Raw genomic sequence first — 23,682 nt, forward strand, 5'->3', positions numbered from 1 at the left:
GAAGTATATATTGAGCAACCAAATGGATTCATCCTTGGAAATGATCCAAAACTTGTATGCAAACTCAGAAAGGCTCTCTATGGTCTAAAACAAGCTCCAAGGGCCTGGTATTATCGTCTTGACAAATACCTCTATCAACAAGGTTTTCCAAAAGGATCAGCTGACAACAATCTATATACAAAGATTGACAATGATAAATTGCTAATACTTATTGTGTATGTTGATGATATCATTTTTGGTAGCAATGAAGAAGCCATCAGTCAAAACTTTGCTTTGGCAATGCAGAAAGAATTTGAAATGTCCCTGCTTGGTGAGCTCACATATTTTCTTGGTTTACAAGTTCAACAAAATAAAGATGGCATTTTTCTATCACAAACCAAGTATCTCAAGCAGATCTTAAAAAAATACAGCATGGAAGATTCCAAACCAGTATGTACCCCATGGTAACAGGATGCAGTCTCAACTCAAATGATGAATTAGCAGCATTACATCAACCAACCTACAGATCCATGATTGGCAGTTTGCTTTATATAACAGGTACTCGACCAGACATCATGCATGCAGTGGGAATAGTTGGAAGATTCCAAGAAAATCCAAAGGAATCACACCTTCACGCAATCAAAAGGATTTTCAAATATCTTCAAGGAACTCAGAACTTTGGTTTATGGTATCCTAGAGTTATAGATCTTACACTTCATGCATATACAGATGCAGATTAGGCAAGAAGCATGGATGACAGAAAAAGCACTGGTGGTGGTGCATTCTTTATGGGTTCCATATTAGTGTCTTGGTTCAGCAAGAAATAAAGTTCAATTGCATTATCTACAGCTGAAGCAGAATATATGGTTGCTACATCTTGTTGCACACAACTCCTTTGGATGATGCAAACATTACAAGACATTCAGATTACATGTACCCCAACCATCTCCATTCTATGTGATAATACAAGTGCAATCAGTATTTCAAAGAATCCAGTCATGCATTCCAGGACCAAGCACATACCCATCAAATATCATTTTCTACGTGAAAAGTGCTTGAACAAAAGGTCAAATTGGAGTATGTTCCCTCCAAATAACAGGTTGCCGATATATTCCCCAAACCACTGCCCAAAGAGACATTTTAATATCTCAGATAGAAGCTGGGAGTAGTTGATGCATCCTCTTGTTGTTGAAAATTATCTGTTTTAGAGAAAAGTGGTTATACACGAGTTTTATGAAGCGTATCCATGAACATACATAGGTTTCTATGGATACAGTCGCGTATATGTTTGGTTTGAAGAAAGGAGTCTGATATGGGTCTGACAGTGATCATCTGGCACAGGTTCAGGGGGAGCAAATACTTCTAATGCATTGTTAGCATTATCTTAGAAGATCTTGGTACAAAATTCATAGTTGTTTTTGGTGGAACAGGTTCAAGGGGAGATCATTGTTGCTGGTCTGGATGGTGATTGACATATGCTGCTAATGATAAGTTACTGATGACTATCATGGTCTTATTTCAGATATTTTCTCTCTATGTCATGTATATATTTTAATGTCAAGGTCATGAAATGATCGATTGTGTTTCCCCACTATGCATGGAAGGGATGATGTAATGTTTTTGTTTTGACATGTATAAACTATTGGTATATCCCCATTTGGTTGGGTGGATAAGCCAAACTTGGTATATCCCCACTTGTTTGGGAGATGGATGTATGTATGAGTCATTGGTGATAGGAAGGTCAATTATGATGTATGTATAGAGTCATATACTTATTTTAGAACATCTTTTTGCAGACCTTGCTTATACTCAAGGGGAACATGGAGCTCAATCAGCACACTTCATCATATCAGAGAAGTCAGCATGTTCTCAGGGGGAGCATAACCCTTTGCCCTTGATGACAAAGGGGGAGAGTGACTTGGGGTTGCCATCAAGTCTAAAGGGGGAGATTGTTGGCATTATGGCACAGATATGGCACTATGACACAGGTGTTGTCCTTGATGGCAACTCACTCAGAGGACAGATCACAGTTCAAACTCTCAGAATGTTGAAAAACAAGGTATACGCAGGTTCCCTATTAACCAATCCGCGTGTACATGCGGGTTTGCAGACCAAAAGGTTCGTATAACATACACACGCACTTTCACAAAAGGAAAGGTGCATGCATGTTGGAAAACTTAGTTTTGGTATGTGGTATTTGGTCCATGGTATTGTGATCCATGGTATTGTCCAAGGTATCTTGTCCAACATGTTAACCCTAGGTATTTGGTCCAAGGTATTGGCTCCAAGTGGTTTTGGTCCATGGTATTGAGTAAGGCCTAAGACTATAAAAGGAGGAGAAGATCATTAGGCAAAGGCACTCAAGTACTGAATATCTTATGTAGAGCAAGATCAAGAATATAGGTTATTAGGCATAGCGAGATCTGAATCAAGGATGAACCTCAGCACTTGATGAAGGATAAGATCTATTTATGGGTCAAGATCTTAAGGCTTGAAGTGAAGTATCTTTGTGTGATTTTGATCTTTTATTTGAATAATTGGCGCATGTCAAAATCTGTAAATATGATGATCTGGGTATAACTGATGTCTGAATAATTGTAAAGGTTAAATCATCTTTTGCAGATCTGTACACAGGTTCACTATAGCAAAGGCGCGTATACACACTGGTTCTGCATATCAAAACATCATATACGTAGGTTCACCTTGAGTAAAGTGTCTATGCATGTAGTTTCGACACATTGAAGTAGCGTACACCTCATAAAATATGCTTTAGCTACTTCTGTTTGCTATTGCAGTGTTCTAGGTTCTGGCTTGGGTTTTGGTTACTGTTACTGTATTCTGTACAACATTCTAAGAAGTGATTATTTGATTCAGTTTTGGTTGGTGCAAAGGAGATTGGTTGATGTAGATATATTTGATGTTTGATTGATGTTATTGATAGATCCAGTCTAAAATTTTATGAAACGTGGTCCCTGGAAGAAAATAGAAGGTTGTAGCCTTCTGTAGATCAGCACCTACGTACTAGTAAACACATCAGCTAGTACAAGAGCTAGGGAGTTGTAGCTCCCTTCTAGGAGAAGCTGGAGAACGAGAGAAGGTTGTAGCCTTCTGTAGGTATAACCCAGCGTACTGGTATAAGACTGCACTAGTACAAAAATTGTAAAAAGAAGTTTCTTATTGAAAGGAAGATAAAAACGATTGCAGCAGGTGGTTTTCACCCACATTGGGTTTCCACCTTATATCTTGTGTTCATGTGTGTGTGATTTTCTGTTATGTTTTTACTGCTCCTAGTTACTGTTTATATGTTTTTGATGCACAGATTAAAGATCAACATATGAAGAATTAACTAAATTATAAATTTACATGGTATACGCTAGTTTCCTTACATACAGTTTCGTATACATGCAAGTTTCATTAACTGAAGTAGCATATATGATTCTGAATATGAAAATGAAATATTATTGACTTGCTAATACTGATTCACACCCCACCCCTCTCAGTATTATTTCCAACAATTAGAACCCATACTCAAGGCTCACCAATTTCTCTCCGAAGACCAAAGTCTAAACCATCATCTTCCTCAAATAATGCTCGTCCCAACGGTCATCCATAGAGATCATGAATGAGCAATGATCCCCTATATATATATATATATATATATATATATATATATATATATATATATATATATATATATATATATATATATATATTTCCCACACTGCCTGGCCTCTCTTCCATCTTCCATGTGGCACACTGATGCCACATGGGCCCCTATGTCCACCTATCAGCGCCAACTATCATCAACATTATTGTGCATTTCTATGGAGTTATGTGCCTCCCATACTCTTACGGTGGAGTGGCACCATAGCTAGCTCGTTTCATATTATTTTATTATATGTAAACTATGTACATTTGTTACAATATATACAATCCTATCCCTTTGGGCATATGATCAAAACTAGCATATAATCCTACACATATTGTCCTAAAAGTATACCAAACATAAATACATATGCATGCAGGACTGCCAAAAATGTCTCTGGCTCACTAGTCTAGTATGAAGGTATACAAATTTACAAAACAAATTAGTGGGAGTATTACAAAGATTTAGCACAAATAACAAATGAGGAAAAGAAGGTAGAAGAGAATGAGAAGAAATAGTAGCAAGATGAGAAAAAATCCAAAATGGTAGAAGAAAAGGGGAAATCAAAGCTAGAGACCAAATAAATAATGGAAAAATTAAAGTACAAGAAAAAACACACGTGAAGTGGAGGAAAAGAGAAAAATAAAGGTGGATGCAAAAGAGGAAGAAGAAAGGAGAGGGGAAAAAGACTAAATAATGGTTGTATAAAAAAAGTAGTCATTGAAACTACCTCAATGAATAGTAGGAAAAGACGGAATGGGAAAGATGAAGAGGATGTTGAGACTAAGAAGAAAATAATAGAGATATAATGGGGAGAAATAGTTAGATATATTGAAAACGCCATGTTATAATGAATCATGCCATAACCAGTTGGATGACCTTCCCCTTCCCCTCCCAAAATTTCAAATATTCTCTCTATCTATACCAATATGGCTGCTCTCTCTATCTATACCAAGATGGGTGCATGGCATAAGTACTAGTGCTAGCACTCACATATAACTAGTCAGTAGCCCAAATGGTTCAATATATTCAACCCTTCAACTATTGTGACCCCCTTCAGATAGTTAAGGATGAAAGCAAGCAAATATGTATTAGCTACCACAAAGACTTCTAAAACTATATCCAAACCCAACCTTATACTTATCTACAATGATAATATGGATCAATATGTCATAACTACTTTAGAACCCTAAGTTTAGAAGCGATGTTTAGAATTGGGATGTCAAGATTAGAGGGTTAGCTAAGTTAAGTTTTAAATAACTAAATTTCCTCTTATTTCCCTCTCAAGTGAAGCCTTCAAGAAGAATTTTGAATCCACCATCACCCAAAACCATTTTTCGATTGCCAAGATAAAATTCGTAGAGATGGAAAAAAGGTGGCTAGAGAATAGGTCGGTCTCTTGGGGATTCATTCACAGATAGATACTGAAGCTATATCTCTTCATAAAGAGAAATAACATATGATTAAATCATTGGAGAGTAGTTAGGTAGCACCAATATTCCATTTAACTTAATAAATGGTGGAGTATAGAAAGTAGAAATTAAATGATAGAGTAAGTTATTTAAGAAATGAATGTCATCCTCCACAGAAAATAGCAATCCTTGGGCGAAAGGATGGTTGTTTTCGAAGTTGAGAAAAGAAAATAAATTGAAGCAACCATGCATTTGGATGAATAAATCCCTCTCCTTCAATGTTGTGGTTTCTAGGAGTGGATATGACCACATTATGCAACTCCAATAGAAACTTGAACAACTCCTAAATAGAAATAAGGAGTGGAAGGAAAAGTATTAAGAAAGTTTGGTCGGAGCCATTAACACCAAAAATTTAGTTAATAAGATAAAATAATATTTAAAGAAGGGGAAAAAAATCAAAGAGATGCAAAAAGGTGACATGGGGAGAAGAAGGAAGCAAAAACATTGGTATAAGAGAAATTCTTGGAAAACTAGGTATATGGAATCCTTCATAGAAGATAGGTTACAAGTGATTATGACATCCATCAAGAGCATGGTTTTGGAATATGTCTTTACTAACACTTGCAAACCTAAAGCTCCTTTGTAATACTGCCTAGAATTTGATGGTCTTGATAGACAAAAAAAGAAATATATAAATGAGACTAGAGGGGAAGTTGATTGTAAGGCTACTGGGGATGTATTGTAGGGATATATTATTTTTATGCGTTATCTTTTTTTCATGTATATCTCCACATGTTGTTCAAATGTGTTGGTGGGGGGAATCCAACAGTTTGAGGGAAAAGCGCTCAAGGATTTTTTTTTGGTTTTTCTTGTAGTTTTTGGCCAATGGCTTTTGGCACGTTGTAATATAATTTTAGTAAAGTAACTAGGGTTGTAATTACATTGGGAAAATGGGTTATGGTTTTGTATTCCACGTAATTCTTATATATTGTATTGTGAATGATGAAGCTAATAAATTAGGACAAGAGAATTGTAGCTCTAAGGTTTGTTATTTTCTGGATTAGCGGTTTCTAGGGTAAATCTCTTTGAACTATGTGTATTTCATTCATTATTATCTATATTTTCTTAATAATCTATATACATTGTTTCACTTCATAAGCTTAAACATTATAAAGGCTATAGTGGGTGAAATAAATATCCATATCATAAACATGATCACACTTCGAGCTATGAAAATTTTGGTGTTCATCAATAAAAACAATTGCATCAATGGGTATTGATACTTGTGTTTCCAAATTGAAAACTTGAAGGAATATAAACATGATAACTTCCATAGTAAGAAAAATAATTAAAGACTTCATGGACATCATGAAATATAATTACCAAATGAAAAAAAAATGTGGCTTCAAAATTAGAACTCTAACCCTAAAAACTAATATGTTTAGGTCAAAAACACTAAAATCAACCACCAAATAAAATTGTGGTACTATAGATAGAAACATATTTTGTTAAAGTTACAATCTTTTAAAACCTAACCTTAAATCATTATAATGCTTCTAACAATAACTTTAAAATCAGCCCTTGAATTGAAAAATTTTCCATTAGTACAACCCCTTTTTGGGGCGAAACGGGTTTAAAATTACCACCTTTTGCAACCATGGTCTTAACAATCTCGTAATGTGGTAAAAAAAAACCTTAAATCAACCTCTAAATAACACCACCATTTTTCACAAGGTTAAATTTACAACTTTTTCAAAAAAATGGATGTAACAACTAGTACTATCATTACCAAAATTGTAAAATCAACACTTAGATTTAAAAATGATACTACCAATAGCACCTCCATTTTTTCAAGGCTAAAATTATATCTTTTTGAAATCATGGCCTTCACAACTAGTACCATTAAAATGAACCTCTAAATACAAAAGTAATTTTATTTGTAACATCCTCTTTTTTTAATGTTGAAGGTACAATTTTTTTGAAAAAATATTGACACTATTGGAATCAAAATAATTAAAAATATAAAATTAAAGGAAAACATATAAATATATTTTAAAAAGGTAAAAAAGGGAGGTAATATCTCAAAATGTGAAGAAAATAATATTTTATTTAATTGAAAAAAATAAATTAAATTAAAAACATAATTAAAATATAGAAAATAAAAACAATAATAATAATCTTCATATTTCCCCACTGGGGGTGCATATAGAGCATAGGAGGTACATGAGGTAGTTTTCTTGAACATTGTGCCATATGCACATTTGTCTCAGCATGTGCATTCTGTGGCGACGCCTGGAAGAGAAATCTTAGGGTGCCAACCTGACAGCTTAGGGTATTAAATTTCCCACGTTGGGTAGGGAGGAATGTTGGGGTGTCATCTTGATGGCCCAGGGTATTAAATTTATCACGCTGGGAATGAATTGAAATAGGTATGAAGGGTGGTGATGCCGAGGGGAGGATTACTCCTCTGGAAATTTTAATTCCTTTGTTTTGAATTGTCCCTTGTATCAAATCTGTTACTTGGTGGATGTGGTGCGACGCCTTGTTGTTGAGTTTGGGTTAAAAGAAGTTGGCTCTGGCTTATCACTTTCCTGGTTAGTCCTGCTTATGGGCGAAGTAATGTTTTTGGGTCGATTTTCTTTCTATTGTACCTCCATAATTCTCAATTCAGGTTGGAGCTTGAATTGGTGGTAGTTTTTTCAGAGCTACCTTCACTAGACAGCCAATTCCAAGTGTTGGTTCTATTGGTTTTTTGGAGAGTGAGGGTCTCTAGGGTGCATTACTTAGCATATTTACTTTGGCTCGACTCCATGTTATTATTTGAATGTCTTATGTTGGACTTACCTTATGTTGACCATGCATGTACTCCTTCAATTATGTCTTAAGTATGTTGCTGCAAGTTGATTTGCTTGGTATCATGTTATTTTGGTTGTTGAAAGTGGGTGACACACCTTATTTTGCCTCTAGGCTTCCTAAAGTGTTGTGTAACTTTTTATTCCACGTGGGTGCTCCTTTGATTATGCCCTCATTGTGGTTCTACAGGTAGATCTGTTTGGCATCAGGTTATGATGGTAGTTGATAGTGGGTGGCTCACCTATTTCTTCCTCCAAGCTCTTTGTAGCATAGTGGCACTATGTAATCATATGTTTGGACACTTGGGTTCATTGCATATGGGTTAGCTCGACTGATGAGCTTGATCAAACTGTAATCTCATGGGATGTTGTTTTGGGAAGTTTTAGTGTACTTGGACAAACGCCTAACCCTCTAGACTTAGTAGCAGGTCTAGAAACAACAGACAAAGCAATATCTACCTTTTCTATAATCAATAGATAAAACAAGAGAGAAGAGAAACCTACTTGTAGTTTTCGCTAGCTCCTTGTCTCCATTGACCGATCTTGCCGCTCCTTTCCATACTTAAGCCACTTGAAGAGTACCTCCACAAACATAGAGACAAAAACCCATCAAGGCAAATGATAATGCTATATTTCTTATAAATAACATGGAACCAAGAACATGATATACATATGAAAGCGTCAACATATAACACAAGCATAAGGAAAAAATTTTGAAGACTTTATTGATAAGAGGAAGAATTACAACCCATATGTGCTCGATCCAGTGACACTCTTCCAATTCAATCCCTCTTCACCTCATGACAAGCAAGACACTTCAACACTATACAACACTTTGTAGTCAACTCTGGTCTCATAACAACAACATCTCCCTATAACTCAATATTTTCCAGCCCCTTGATCTCTTAGATGAGTGATCTTTTTATAGGTGAATGAAGGAGGTTATGCCATCAATGGTGATAATGAATGCCTTTCTAAATTTAGAAATCAGTTCCATGGAAGAAGGGATAGGGGATTGATGTTCCTTAACTCCCTTCCTCATCCAAATGTGAACTCAAAGGAGTAGGTGGCATTGAGAAACTTTTAGAGGCTTCCAATGGATAAGGAATCTTCAAACCCTCACGGAAGTTCGCCCAACGCAGGCCAAAGAGGGACCAAGTGCACTGCATAGCACCCTGTCAATGTATGGTTTTCATTGCAGCACACCCTAATGAAGGCCTACCTGTGCTGATCTTCTTAGAGGTAGTTTTTGGATGTTTTCAGTGATGGAACTTCTTGGGAAGTGAGGCATTTTGATGACTAACTTCTTTAGGGCATGTAACAACTACACTAGGGGTTGATGGGCCCTAATAGTATCGATATATAAGTTGGGGTTGATGTGCCCAAATGGATCTGTAACAGACGTGTTCTAGAAAATGTTTGTAACCTCTGTAATTTCTATGTATTTGGCTACCAGGTGGCTTGAGTCTTTATGTCATCTGTCTATTATTTGCTCATATGTCTTATGTTTGTTCCTATGTCTTTTATTGCTTTTCCTGTACTTTTGTACATGTCATATTTATGTTGTAAAGTTGGGTTGTCTTGGTGTCAATTAAACAAAACTCCATCGTTTTCATCCTCATGATGAGTCTGTTAATTTTGGTCATTTGGAGATCTATGATGTAAATTTTGTTTATATTAATATAAACGATGTTAGCTTACCAAACAAAAAATTTAATTGTTATTTTTTCTTAATATATATTTTTGTATCCTTTTTCAAAATGGATTTTTTTAATTAAATAATAATAAAGAATACATTTGAATCACATCACTAAAAAATAATAAAATTAAAAGAGAAAAAACTTTATTAAAAAAACAATACAAAGGGATATAAGAACTCTTCGGCTCACAAGCAGGACAACATCTAGCAACAAAAGACTCCTACAACCAAATCAACTCCTTCTGACTCTACTGAGCCACATGTAGAGCTAGTTCATCTCTCAACTAATGGGGCTCACCCCGTGACTAAATTTGAAAGAGACTTAGTCATGATCCTAGCTTCATCAATGAGTGGACAAAAACATTTCCACTAATTAGATCACTTGGATAGTGATAGAGAAACAAAAAATATCGCGGAACCCCTAGAAATAGAATTGTCTCAAAGAAATGTAGTCATTGTATATTCTACATTTGTTCTGGAGAACTCCTTGAAATGGATTGATGCTCATAAGATAAAAGGGAAAAAGGAAAAACCTATGATAAATTTTCAGTTCTGAGACTAGCATTAGACCAAAGATCACAATGAGAGTTTGTATGGGGGTGTTAATCAATGTAATAGCAACTTCATCATTTCAAAAAATTTCATCAATAACAATAATACATCATAAAATAATGTGCAAAAATGAATGAATTGTGCATCAAGAAAACATCATCACATCAACACATAAGAACACCAACTTTTACGTGAAAACCCTTATTGGAGAAAACTACAAATTCATTTTTCTTCTTCTTTGATTTCTTTACATAGATTTGCAAGCACGAACCTGCTAGAGGCACCAACCCCTAAAAGAAAATTTGCAGGCACTAACCTGCTGGACGTACCAACCCCCAAGATGTGCAAGCACCCATTTGCAATAGGCGATAACTTGATTGAGGCACCAACCTTGAAAATGTGCAAGATTCGACTTATTGTAGGCTTTAATTTTATTGAGGCACCCACCTCCTTTTTCCACCTGGTGTGGACTACTTTTCAAAATATTTTAGACTATATCCACAAGCTCAAATCATAACCAAATCAACTTGAATTTTGTTAATATTTAAAAATTGTTCGCATGTTCATATTTCCAGTAATCATGACCTCCCTTATCTCAACAATTATTTTCAGCTTCCCTTTATCAAATTACAGAGAAATTCCACCAAATAATCCTTTTTCAAAATCAATTTGCACTCAATTTAATCCCGAAACATTAGAAAACATTCAATGTTCTACAAAACGGTTCTTTCCATTACACATTTCAAAAAATCCACAAGGTCTGGCGGACATTCTACGAAATAGTTACCTTCGGCTGGGTTAAGTGTTCGATAGAATGACTCTTTGTTCCAAATAAAATAATAAAAATAATCAACCAACCGACAGGATTGAACCCTTGACCTCACAAGGACACAAACATACACCAAAAAATTGTGCTATAGGATCTTTGCGCATGACTAGAATATTGTACTTATTAAAGCTTACCTCGAGATTCTTACCACGTCATGCTACCAGGACCAGGACCAGACTTTCACTTTCCATGTCAACCCACGTATCAGGCCAATAACCAAGCTATCAAGCTCTCCATGTCAGGTCACGGGTTAGGGGTGCCAGAGGAATCGACATCAGGTCTAACCAATCAAATAAATTTATTACTCCACGTTTGATAAAAATATTTGTGTTGCCATGAATCAGATTTGAACTAGTCAATCATACGAACTAGACCAGTTCGAACAACGAATGAAATGAATTTCACACTCCACGTCATATCAAAAGTATTTGTGTTGCCATGAATCAAGGTCAGGCCAATCAACCAACTGAACAACCAATCAAATGCACTGATCACTCTACATCATATCCAAATCTTGTTTTTCCACAGACCGAACAACCAATCAGATGCACTACTCACACCATGTCAGATCAAAACATTGTTTTTCCATAGACCAATCAACCAAGCAAATAACCAATCAAATACACTACTCATTGTACGTCAAATCAAAACATTTTTTTCCACAAACCTAATAAATCAAATGAACAACCAATCAGATGCACTGCTCACTCCACATCAAATCAAAACATTGTTTTTCCATGGACCAATTGAACAACTAATCAGATGCACTACTCACTCCATGTTAGATCCAAAAACAAATTGCCACGGAACAATCAACCAAACAAAAAATCAATCGGATGCATTTCTCATTCCACGTCAAATAAAAACATTATTTTCCCTCAGGCATATCAAATAGATGAACAACCAATCAGATGCACTGCTCAATCCATGTCATATCAAAATATTGTTTTGCCACAGACTAGGGCCAAACGAACAACCAATTAAATGAATTCCGCATTCCTCATCGAATCAAAAAAAAAATTGTTTTTCCACAAACAAGGGCTAGACCAAATGAAAAACCAAGAAAATGATCTTCCCTCTCCATGTCAAACACCAAAACTCTGACTAGCCACAAAGGTCATGCCTTCACATTGTTCTTCCACTCCTTCAAGAATCCATTATATCTGGAACAGTTCTTCATTTATACATGATGGGAACCATCTTAAGTAATTAGGATGACCTACATGACCATACTAAATGACCAGGATTTAAGGGATATTAGTCACCTTGTTGTTGACATCACTATGATGTCATACCTACTATATGGTGCACTATAAGCTGGTCGTGTGTCACTAAGATTTGCCCTTATTAGTCTGCTGAAAGTTCCATATTGACATGCCACATGTCATCAAGAAAGAAAATTTTCAGTGAAATCACATTCATAAATATATGGTCAATGTGTTTCAAACCATCCACTGTGCTTGATCATCAGGTCTAAGATGGAGAGTGTGATCCAAGAATATAGTTAAATGATGTAGAGATGCAAAGAAATTACAACGACTAAATTTCCTATGGTAAAAAATTTAATTAATAATATTTCATTAATTTCTAAATTCAAGCTTCCATGGTTCATATTTTCTCAAAAAAATATATTAGGTAAAACCACATTCAAAATAATTTTGTCGACGAGTTTGAACCATCAATTGTGATTCATCATCACGACTAAGGTGGAGATTTTGATTTAGGATTGCAAATAAATATTGTAGAAGAAAGAAAAATTACCAACAGTTAAAACTCGATGTAATTTAATAATAAAATATCAATATTTATTAAATTTTTATAACATCTAATAACTTGCTAATAATTAAATAAAAAGTTTGTAATTAAGAAAAAAATTAAAAGGAGAAAATATTGCAAGAAAAAAAGGAAAAGACCAAACAATAAAAATTAGGAACTAAGAAAAGTCAAACAAGGAATAATATCACAAATGTGTAAAAATAAATTAATATACTAAAAAATCAACAAATAACACGATCAACATTTGAAAATTCATTAATAGAAATAAAAGAGCTATAATTAAGAAACAAAATTAAAAGGAAAACTAATCATAAAATCTATTAAAAGACAAAAAAGTCAACTTAGAAGATAACTAATACACACACACACACACCGATGGTGGTGGAAAAATTGAGGATAGTGGAGGTTGGGTCTGGCCTCCCCCCAGATTTCCCATGTGCATGACATGTAGGAGGAGTGTGCGGCAAGGTACGCCACAGTTGATCCAAGTGAACACAGCTAGCCGCGCTCGTGTGCATTTAACTAGAGGTCAATGGGATATGAGAAGTCTACGGAATTCGATGGGAATTGTTATGATACTGTGGTGATGGTAGTTTGGAACATGTGACGCCATGATGATAAGTTTTAGAGGGGGCATAAGGTGACATGTTTCTCTATGGATGATGTCAGAGGTGGTTTATGGTTGCAGGAGGGAGTCATTTGGCCCCTGCTCCTATATAGATTTTGGATTCCTCTATGATGCCCTCCTGATTGGGCAAGCTTTCGCAACTCAACCCATCGACAACCTTCCCTTAGTGTCTTGATCAAATTGTGGTCTATTTTTGGGCACATTCTTGTTGGTGTTGGAGGCACTATGTGGAACTTCAAAGGGGATTTTGGGGAATGCTTGCCCCAGTTACCTCTCATTGTTTTGGATTTGTGGTGTTTGGTGGCTCTTCAATTTAAGGGTGGAACAGTGCGCAACCTTGGGTGGGATAGAACACTTGGGTGCCTCAGCTCGAGAAGGTGTTCTTTGTGGAGGTAAAACTGGGGCGAGGCGAGCAGTACAGAGCAGAAACAGGGACCAGAGGTGAAGGTCATCAGACCCAAGGGAAATATTTATCGTCATTATGGTTTTTTGCGATGTTGCATGTGTTACGATGGTACAGTTGTTGCAGCATTGCTGGTGTTACGGGGGTGTTGGTGTTTTGGTGTTACTGGTGTTGGACATGTTGCAGTGCGATGATGTTGCAGTCCTGGTCTTATTGCGGTGGTGTTGCGGTGTTGAAAGTGACCAAGGAGTTGGAAGGATTTGTGTTGTATCTTGTGCATGGCACCGTGACATAGCTCATGCTTGGGTGGTGGTGGAAGGGGGGGCGGTCGTGGAACCCAAACCTTGACATCGATATCGGAAGCGAGAGGAGGTGGGCTGAGCTTAGAGGAAACCGGGAGTTTGCATGGACCCCCCTATGAACATCGGCCATTGCCAAGGAACAGGAAAAATCCCTCTTGCTCCACCAAATGTAAATTTGCGCCCGTTTGTGAAAATGCAGTTGGAATCCTATGAGAAAAATCATCAAGAGGAGCATGAGACAGTCATGGCAGACTTGGCTCAAATCCAATGTTTCATGTGTCAGCTTTGACAACAAATGGTGGTGGTCTAACGCAGTCATATGCGCATTCTATACAATTTGGAGTAGTTGGAGGCTTGGATGGCTCACCTGGAGCAACATGTCAACTACTCGTTTCGGCCCCCTCCTCTACCTGGGACGGGTCCAGACAACCCATCTTCTATCAACTCTGATGATTGAGTATGTGTTTTAGTGTTATGTTCATTTTCTTTGTCTTTTGTCATATCTTGTCCTTACAGCTATGGTCAGTTATCTTATATCCTTTTTGGACTATTTATTTTGGACTAACGGTGATAGTTAACAAACCCGATTGTGGTGAGACCGCCAGACATTTTTTTTTTTTTCTCCGAAGAAAAAATCGAACTTTTTATTAACCGAAATAAAAAGTTACACAGTATATGCATTAAGCATTCTTTTTAGCTGTATGATTTTCAGATCATAGAGCTCACAGGATGAAAGATATACTATCATATGTCAATAGCCTGAATATAAGACACTAATCTGATGTTCAGGCCTCCTCTTTTAAGAGGAAAACAACCCCTTTGATCAGTTCATATCAAGAAAAAACCAGTATGTCCATAGGTTTCGAAAATAGAAACAGTTTTTGTGTCATCCCGGGCCTCCTCAGAGAGGAAAACAGCCCAAATAGGAAAGACAACAAAAATATAAGTCTGAAAATAAATGCAAGTAAAAGTAACTGTCTAGAGCATGTATATATAAGAGCAAAAAACAAAATCGTTGTCTGTTATAAAGACAGGGAGACAACAATATAAATTTATGTATATGGTGGATGATCCGACACACGGATCTCACCCTGGTCCTCGTCCTCTATCCTCCAACTGCCCATATCTTGTTGCAAACCCGCTTTAGAAAGCTGGTCTGCTGCATCATTGTGTTCCCTGTATATATGGCATAAAGAAAAAACATTAAAAGAATGCTTTAAATGTTTTGTCTCTTCTAATAATGGTGATAAAATGTAATTCTGACATCTGCTCTCTCCATTGAACCATTTAATGATATTCATAGAGTCCCCGAAGATCTGAACCGTGAGTATGCCTAGATGGATAAGCCAACAGAGAAGAAGTTTGAGAGCTGATAACTCTGCAAAATTGTTTGTTCCAGTCCCCAACCCCACCGAGGCTTTAAGACATCTGTTTTGATTTATGTGAATTACCAACCCTGCTCCAGCTCTATTATTTTGGGATGCCCCATCGAAATAAGCCCATGGGATTCCTTCCTTAATATGTTCCACTCTTGTTATCCGGGGTATGTTTCCTTTAATAAGCTCGGGGATACTTGAGTAGACTGATGCGCATTGAACTGCAATGACCTCATAAGGAATAGACAGATCCATGAAAATGCAGTTGTTCCTTGCTATCCAAATGCCCCAAGCGATGATAAGAGGAAAATTTCGCATGTTCCCTTCCGGATATAAATGCCACCATCTTTGCCAAGCTTCCGGAATCGAACCCCCTTCCCAGGTTACAGACTTTTGAAACAATCTTCCAACCTCCGTCCACACCTTTTTTGTGAAAGGGCATTCAATAAATAGGTGTTGAATTGTTTCTAAGTCATTTTTGCATAAAGGGCATCTCCCAGGACCCGTCTTATATCTAGCCTGAAGAATGTCCCAGGTTGGTACCTTCCGCATGAGAATGCACCAAAAGAAAAGTCTAGTTTTTGCAGGGCTTTGTAACTTCCACAAGAGTTTGGCCCACCAATCTGGAATCCCCCATCCTTTCTTAGACATAAGGAACTTGTATCCATATTTTGGGGAGTAGGATCCAGAATCGGCATGAGCCCACACCAACTGGTCCAGCCTCTCTCTCAGCCTCACATTAGATCTGGAAAGTTCCTTGATAAAGACATTCCATTCTTCCCACCACTGAGGCATTAACTCTAGGTCCATCCCTGAGAGCCAAGCTTGTCCCCAAATGGTGGAGTGTCCTTGCTTCTCAATCTGATTGAGGAAATGAATGCCTTTTGAATCAAGCTGAATTATGAGGCCTGGGGATAGAGCGAAATTTTTGTTACAGCCTACCCACAGGTCCTTCCCTACCCGGATTTTCTCCCCGTTCCCTACCTGCCAGGAAAATCCTTGCTCTATGTTCTTGTAAGCATCAATGGTGGCCTTCCATACTACTGATGCATTCCCTTTTTTTTTTGGGGGCTTCTTATCCAATCTTCTAAGGGAATAGGGTTGATATATTTCCTCTTAACCACCATTGTCCACAACTTCTCCATCTTTATAATCCTCCATCCTGATTTTGCTACTAGGGAAGGCCCGAAAGCAGTGAGATCTTTAATTCCCAACCTCCCCATTCCTTAGGCCTTGCCACCTTCTCCCATGACACCCATGGAAGAACCGATTCCTCCTCAGATCCTGCCCATAGGAATCTACGACATATCCTTCTTATTTTTTCCAGTATGCCTTTCGAAACCCAAGTCAAAGCTACCCAATAAAATGGAATTGCCAAAATAACAGATTTAATAAGGGTCAATATTCTAGCTCTCGAGAGCCACTTGAAGCTCCAATGTGTTATTCTGGCTTCAATTTTTTCTATTAGCTAATGCCAATCCTGCTTCCTATATGCATTTGGTTTCAGCCAAAAGCCCAGGTATTTAAAAGGATCATTGAGCTTACGGACTTCAAAGGGCAGAGCAACTAATATTTGATTTGTTTCCTGTCTATTGAAGCCTTCCAGGATCAGCTGAGATTTATCCTTGTTCACTTGCATTCCTGTAGCCTTCATAAATAGGTCCAGGATCCTCTTGAACTCCTTAATTTCATTGATACTTCCATTACTGAAAAGCAGAATGTCATCTACAAATAAAAGATGAGATATAAACAGATTTACAACCACTTCCAGCCCTCTTATGACTCCTTCCCTTCTGGCTTCTAGCACTAATTGGCTGAGCCCTTCAGCTGCCAGTAGAAAGAGGAGTGGCGATAGGGGGCATCCTTGTCTCAGGCCTCTTTCCCTTGGAAAAAAGAAGAAGCAGCCCCATTGATAATCACTGCAAAACTAACGCTTGTTAAGCATCCCATGATCCAATTTATGAAATCAACTCGAAATCCCAGGTGTGTAAGCAACATACGGATATATATCCAACTTATTCTGTCGTAAGCCTTTGAGAGATCTATTTTCACGATTGCTCCTTTCCCCTTCTTCTGTTTGACACTATGAATCATTTCCTGTGCAACCCCAATTGCTTCATGGATCTGTCTACCATCCAAGAACCCAAACTGTTCTTTTGAGATGCTTCTGGATAAGATAGGTTTTAATCAGACAGCTATCACCTTTGTGATTATTTTGTAAATGCAATTGCACAAGGAGATTGGTCGGAAATCCTCGAAAGAGATTGGGTCTTCCTTCTTTGGAATGAGGGCTATGAACGTTGCATTAAAAGGGGCATAAATAGCTCCTTTCCTTCTGGATTCTTCAACCACATCCGTCACTTCCTGTCCAATTTGTTCGAAGAAATGTTGAAACAGTTCAACTGTCCATCCGTTTGGACCAAGACTCTTGTCCCTTGCCATTGATTTGATGATGTTCTCCACTTCCTTCTTCGAGACTTCTCCCATAAGATCCACTGCGTCTTCATCATCCACATAACGAGGGAAACTTTGGGCTATCCTGATTACTTCAGCCAGAGAAGCTTCCGCTTGTCCTGTGAAGAGTTTTTGGTAATGGCTTATCCCCATTTGTGACAGGTTTTCAAAAGAGTTTTCTTCTTTTCCTTCTTCATCCTTCAATTTCCAAATTGTGTTTATATTCTTCCTTCCTCTTACATAATTTTGAAAAAACTTAGTGTTTTCATCCCCTGTGTTGGAGAGGTAAATCCCCTCTACGGATAGAGGCGATCCCTACTAGCCCAGAATGGGTCTAGCAACAATCAATCAATGCTACTATGCAAGTTCCTAATTGCAAATAAAAGATAGGCAATGAACACCTACTTGGATTCCAACGCTATTATTTGATGAAGAGATGTCGTTCTCGCTCCTTCGCTTTGGCCGGTCACGATCTTCCACGATCCCCGTAGATAGATACCTGCACACACGAAGAGAAACACAAACACAAGCGTGAAATCTAATAAATGCAATTATACATCAGTCAGAAAGGATGTAATTCACATTAACCATTACAAAGACAAATGAGAATGGAACCATAATAGTAGTCATCTATTTATTAATCAATAACAGAGAAAGGTACAACCAAAGTTCTGACGTTGAGTCCTTCTCAAGAGGGTCCAGCCAGCAAGTCTCTTAAGCATTCACCCTTGGAGGTAGATCTCCCAAGACAAAAACTCTCTCTCACACAAGCAATACTCACAACCTTCCTTAAGCTCTCTAGCAAATCCACACTTGTCACACCAACTACCTACTAGCAGCAGCACTCTAAGCACTATGAATTCCACACTATCCAAACTAGCTGCTTATGGCCATGGTAGAGGCTTAAATAGGAGAAGGAGTCTCCATGAATGGTGGGAGGATGAGTTTATCTCCAAGGAAGGTGGCTCAAATGACGAATAGACATGCCATAGAAGGGAGGGCAACATTCACAAGGCCAACAACCAGGTCTGGAGTCATCTGGAAGGCTGGCTGTTAGAACAAACTCGCCCAAACTGGATCAACGCGGGTGTATAACTGCACTGGAGCGCTGACATCGCATCTGAATAACGGAGAAGGTTGTGTCAGCGCGACTCAATACAAACATAGGATGCGCTGGCTCATGAAATTCGACCAGCGCGGAAAACCCGTGTGCTTCCGCGCTGGCAGCGCATTCGTTGCACTATGAGGCGCCAGTCAGCGCGGTTATTTTAATAACAGTCGCGATGATGGAATAAACTTTGGCAAAGTGGGTCATTTGGCCAGATTAGAGAGCATGAGCATGATTGAGTTGATTTCATGACACAATAGGGAGACTGACAGAGAGACAGTGACAAATTACTGTGTAACACCCTGCCTTTAGCCATATGGCTCTACTTTTCAATCTCCATTGTTCTTCTCTTGCTAGAAGGATTTTACTCCTTTGACCTTCCAATAACAATATTCTATCCCTTTTTTCCTGAGTTTCGTAGCCATCAGCTTCAAGACTTTCCAGATCCTGTAGCTCCAGCCCTATTTTGATTAACTCTTCATCTTGTTTTAGTTTCTTAGCCTTAACCCATTCCACTGTTGCTTTTTTCAGACGCTTGAGATTCTCCATGAAGAGGAACACTTTGTCCTCCGAATCACTGGCCCTCACAGTTCTCCAGGTTTCTTTGAAGAGTATGTTATATGAGTCCTCCAACAGCCAAGCGGGATTAAATTTGAAAGGGGTTGCCGGCTTTTTAGGAGGTTTGGTGAGCTCAAGCAAAATTGGAAGGTGGTCTGAATTCCCTCCCTCTCCCACCCATTGATGGAAGGTTGGAACCTTTGCTGCGACCTCTTCACATAAGAGAAACCGATCCAATCTTTTTGCTATCCTATTTTCCCCTGTTCTTCGATTCCTCTAGGTGGGCCTTACTTTCAACAGGTTTATATCCAACAATTTGTTGGTACCAAGGATATTGTAGAAGAAATCTGATAAGGGGTCTTCTCTAGCAGAGGGACCCCATATTTCAGCAGCTCCAATTGAGAAATTTAGATCTCCTCCTATCACAAGATTTGGGTTGATCATTACAGATTTGGAAAGCAAGGAATTCCATAATAGAGCTCTCCCCTGACAAGGCCCATATATGTTTACTATCAGTAAAAGGGAACATAATTCTATGGAGTAGACTTCCATTCCCATTACATGATCCATCCCCCATGAATTTTGAATTTTAAACTTCCCTTCTCTGAATCCCATGGCTAAACCCCCAGAGTGACCTTTGGCATCCATAGCCTGAAAATTCCACCCCAGCAAAAGGATTGACAGGGAATTAGTGACATCTTCTCCCCTGCCCAAGGTTTCCTGCAAGAGGAGGAAATCTGGATTGTACTGACAGATAACCTCTTTGAGAGCCAGTTTTTTAGGTTTACTGGCTAAACCCCTACAGTTCCAGGATAGGATTATCATTGTCAACCCTAGGAGAGGGCTTCACTGCTCTAAGCACCCTAGAAATAGACATTTGTTTTCCATCTACAATATCTATCTTTGCTCGAATCTGAGCCTTTGACAATTTTGTTTTCCTACCTCTCACCTTCCGCTCACTAATCTGAGCTAGGTCCATTCCCAATCCCCCCACAGCCCCCCAGGGTGGAGGTTTTTTCTCACGGGGTCTGAGGTTATAGTGGTTTGAGACAGTAAAAATATTTTCCCTCACACCCTCCTCTTCACCCCTAGCCAACTCACGGTTCAGATCTAGATTGGGGATAGAAGTAATAATGCTTTCCACATGTGTGTTTTCAGTACCAGAAATAGGAATAATAATATTCTGAGCTCTAGAAGGACCAAACAAAAAACCAACAGATTTTAAAGAGAAAGAAGGAGAATGAGAAGGTATGTTTGAATCCAGTCCCATTCCCTCAATGTCGGCAGTGCAGAGATCAGTGTATGCCTCTGAAGGAGCCAGGCCCTACTCTTCCTTTTCTTGTGGCTAAGCTAATAGATTTATAGGAAAATGATATTTTTGAGTCTTCGAGCCATCAACCGCACCCTCCTGAGGCCGATCAATATCCATAAGGTCTGTCCCCATGTCCTTCTTCGTCTAATGTTCCTTTGTCTCCTCCATCCCATTTGTTCCAATATCGGCCTTCCTCTGCTTCCTCCATCATCTATAACCCAGTGGGCATTCTTTTGCCAAGTGTCCATAAACATGACACCTATGGCAGCAAAAGGGCAAGTGTTCATAATCTAGTTGTTGAACATAATTGAACTCCTTGTACTGTAGCTTGATCTCTTCCGCTAAACTAGCCCGCGGAGTCAACCTTACCAAGATCCGTGCCATCACCTTCTCCCTCATCTGTACGAAAGACATGTGTATTTCCAGGTATTTACCCAGATGGTTCCCAATTGCTTTAAAAAACGATTCCACCCACAGGAATGGTGGAAGCCCAGGCATACAAACCCATATTGGGATCTCGTCCACCTTCTCTCTCTGCGCGTCAAACAGAGGGTTCCATCGTTTAAATAGTACTGGGTGTTTGCCGAAAGCCCAATTCCTCTCTAAAACCCAGTCCATTGCTTCTTTCTTCTCAAATTTCACCATAAACCAACCTTTCGCCATTGATGTTACCTGGAACTCCTTATCGGGTGCCGATTTCCATTGCTGTAAAGCCCATTCCTGAATGAACTGGGCTGAATATTTCTTTCCCCTTGCCCTTCCAACCAGAGTAAGATCAACCACTTCTATGGCTTCATCAATCTTTACATCCGTACCCAGGACCAGATTTGCAACTACCTCCTTATTCTTAATTATTTTCGGCTTTTTCCTCTTCTCCCCATCTGCCTCTTGTTTGGCCCTTCCTCCCTATGTTGTGTGGTTGCTTCAACATTTGCTAAGCCTTCCTATAGTGTGCTGGCACTCCTCCCTGCTACAATAATTCGGCTTCCTCCTCCCTCCCTTCCTTTTGTTGTCTTGCTATCGATCCCTTCCTCTGCCACCGCTGAGATAACTACTCTTTCGTCCTTCCCCCCTTGACCAAGAACCCTTCCGAGGGCTTCCGCCTCATCCCTTAAACCCGATCCCCCTTCAATCCCCGAATCACTGACCTGAGATAATTGATTATGTTCACTAGGTTTTCTTGGACCCAGAAATTTCTGCTCCTGCCCTGAAGCTGGTGGTTGTTCTACCTCAGCAGACCCTAGATCTGCGTCTGGCTCAAACCTTGGTCTTCTCTTTTCCGGATTCCTCAACCCACAGCTGATAATTATGTCCTCAAGCCCCCCAGAGTAAAATTGACTAAGAGGATGTGGAATATCAAAACTTACATGAGGGAAATTCGCTGCCTCCACTTCCTGTGCCGCAACCAACTGAAACGCTGCCCCCTGGTTAAGAAAAGTAGTTGAATCTTTCTGGCCGCTCAGAAACACCAGCCCTAAACTCTCCTCTAGCAAGCCTAAGGTTTTCTTTTTCTTCCAGGCCAACTCCGAGCCTGCTTTCTCCTTCCTAGAGCGTCCAGCTGGACGAATATATTTTTCTATGTTCTGATCTGTAACCTCCAAGCCCCAAACTAATAAAACGTCTCCAGGTTCGGGGTCTAAATCGACAGCATCGTGGGGTTTGACCATTTTCTTAACTAATTTGAGCTTGATAACTGCTGAGGTCTCCAAGGTGAACGTTGCCCGTTCTTGCTTCCTCTCACCGTGTTGTTAACAGTCGCGTCCTGCTCAGGGGGGGCGGCAACACAACTTAACAAGTTTCCTAACCCTGTAAAACCTTCGGCTGCTATTATCTGAAGGCAAGCATCGAACGATTGTCTTGTTCCTAGAAGTTTCCGACGATGGACCCTCCAGCTGTCCTTGATCGTTCTCTGCGCATGCCACCTGCTATCCCATTGCTGCCCTAGTCCCCGTTCCCATACGCCTCCCTGTCCTGCACATGGACCCCTCGCCCTCCTCCTGGAGAGCCCTAGGCCCCCGGCCCTGAACCCCATGCAGCTCCAAACCCTAGCTCCATGTCCCTCGACCGCCAGACATTTTAGCAATAACCTTGTCAATATTTTCTTCAACAATTAATAGAATGTTCTGACTTACACTATATATATATGTGTGTGTGTGTGTGTGTTTTTATCATTTCATATATATATAGAGAGGATTAAAGAATAATGAAATTATAAAATTATAAAAAATAACAAAAATAACAAAAATTAAAAAAAAAAATTAAAAGAAAAAAAAAATAAAAGGAAAATGAATAACTCAAAGTAATTAATGTTGCCAATAATATTACTCAAATAAAATATCTAAAAAATAATAAATAAATAAATAAAATACAAAAATACAAATAAATTAATGAACATATAAAATATAAAATAAACTAATAGTTACCCTATCATGAATTGATGTTATATATATATATATATATATATATATATATATATATATATATATATATAGATAGATATATATATATAATTATTGTATTAAAAATAACTATTAAAAATTTAAAATAGCTATATATTATTGTAAATATACTAATATATATCATAATTAATGTATTCAAAAATAAATAAATAAAAATTTATTAAAAATTTAAAATTCAAAAAATAAAAAATAAAATAACTAATTAATATCTATTAATAATAACAAATAAATGTATAAAATTAATGAATGAGATAAAAAAAAATTATATATAATGAATCATAAAACCATAATCATTAAAAAATAAATGTATAAAATTAATGAATGAGATAAAAAAAAT

At 38.2% G+C, this 23,682-nt stretch overlaps 1 protein-coding gene across 1 annotated transcript; it reads right to left on the reverse strand.

Moving 5' to 3' along the window:
- Positions 1 to 21,093: 21,093 nt before the first annotated feature.
- LOC149262686 (uncharacterized) lies at positions 21,094 to 21,549 on the reverse strand. Its single transcript, XM_089381368.1, has one exon. The coding sequence runs from the start codon at positions 21,547 to 21,549 to the stop codon at positions 21,094 to 21,096; it is 456 nt and encodes a 151-aa protein (XP_089237494.1).
- Between the last annotated feature and the right edge of the window lie 2,133 nt (positions 21,550 to 23,682).

This window comes from Pinus tabuliformis, chromosome 6 (assembly GCF_031772625.1).
Source record: "Pinus tabuliformis cultivar Carrire ecotype Pingquan chromosome 6, CPIR1, whole genome shotgun sequence".
In the NCBI taxonomy this organism is placed as follows: Eukaryota; Viridiplantae; Streptophyta; class Pinopsida; order Pinales; family Pinaceae; genus Pinus; species Pinus tabuliformis.

Bases quoted from the DNA above. Each gene is read 5' to 3' on its own strand.
- LOC149262686 (XM_089381368.1), bottom strand. From the start codon at position 21,549: ATGGCGAAAGGTTGGTTTATGGTGAAATTTGAGAAGAAAGAAGCAATG.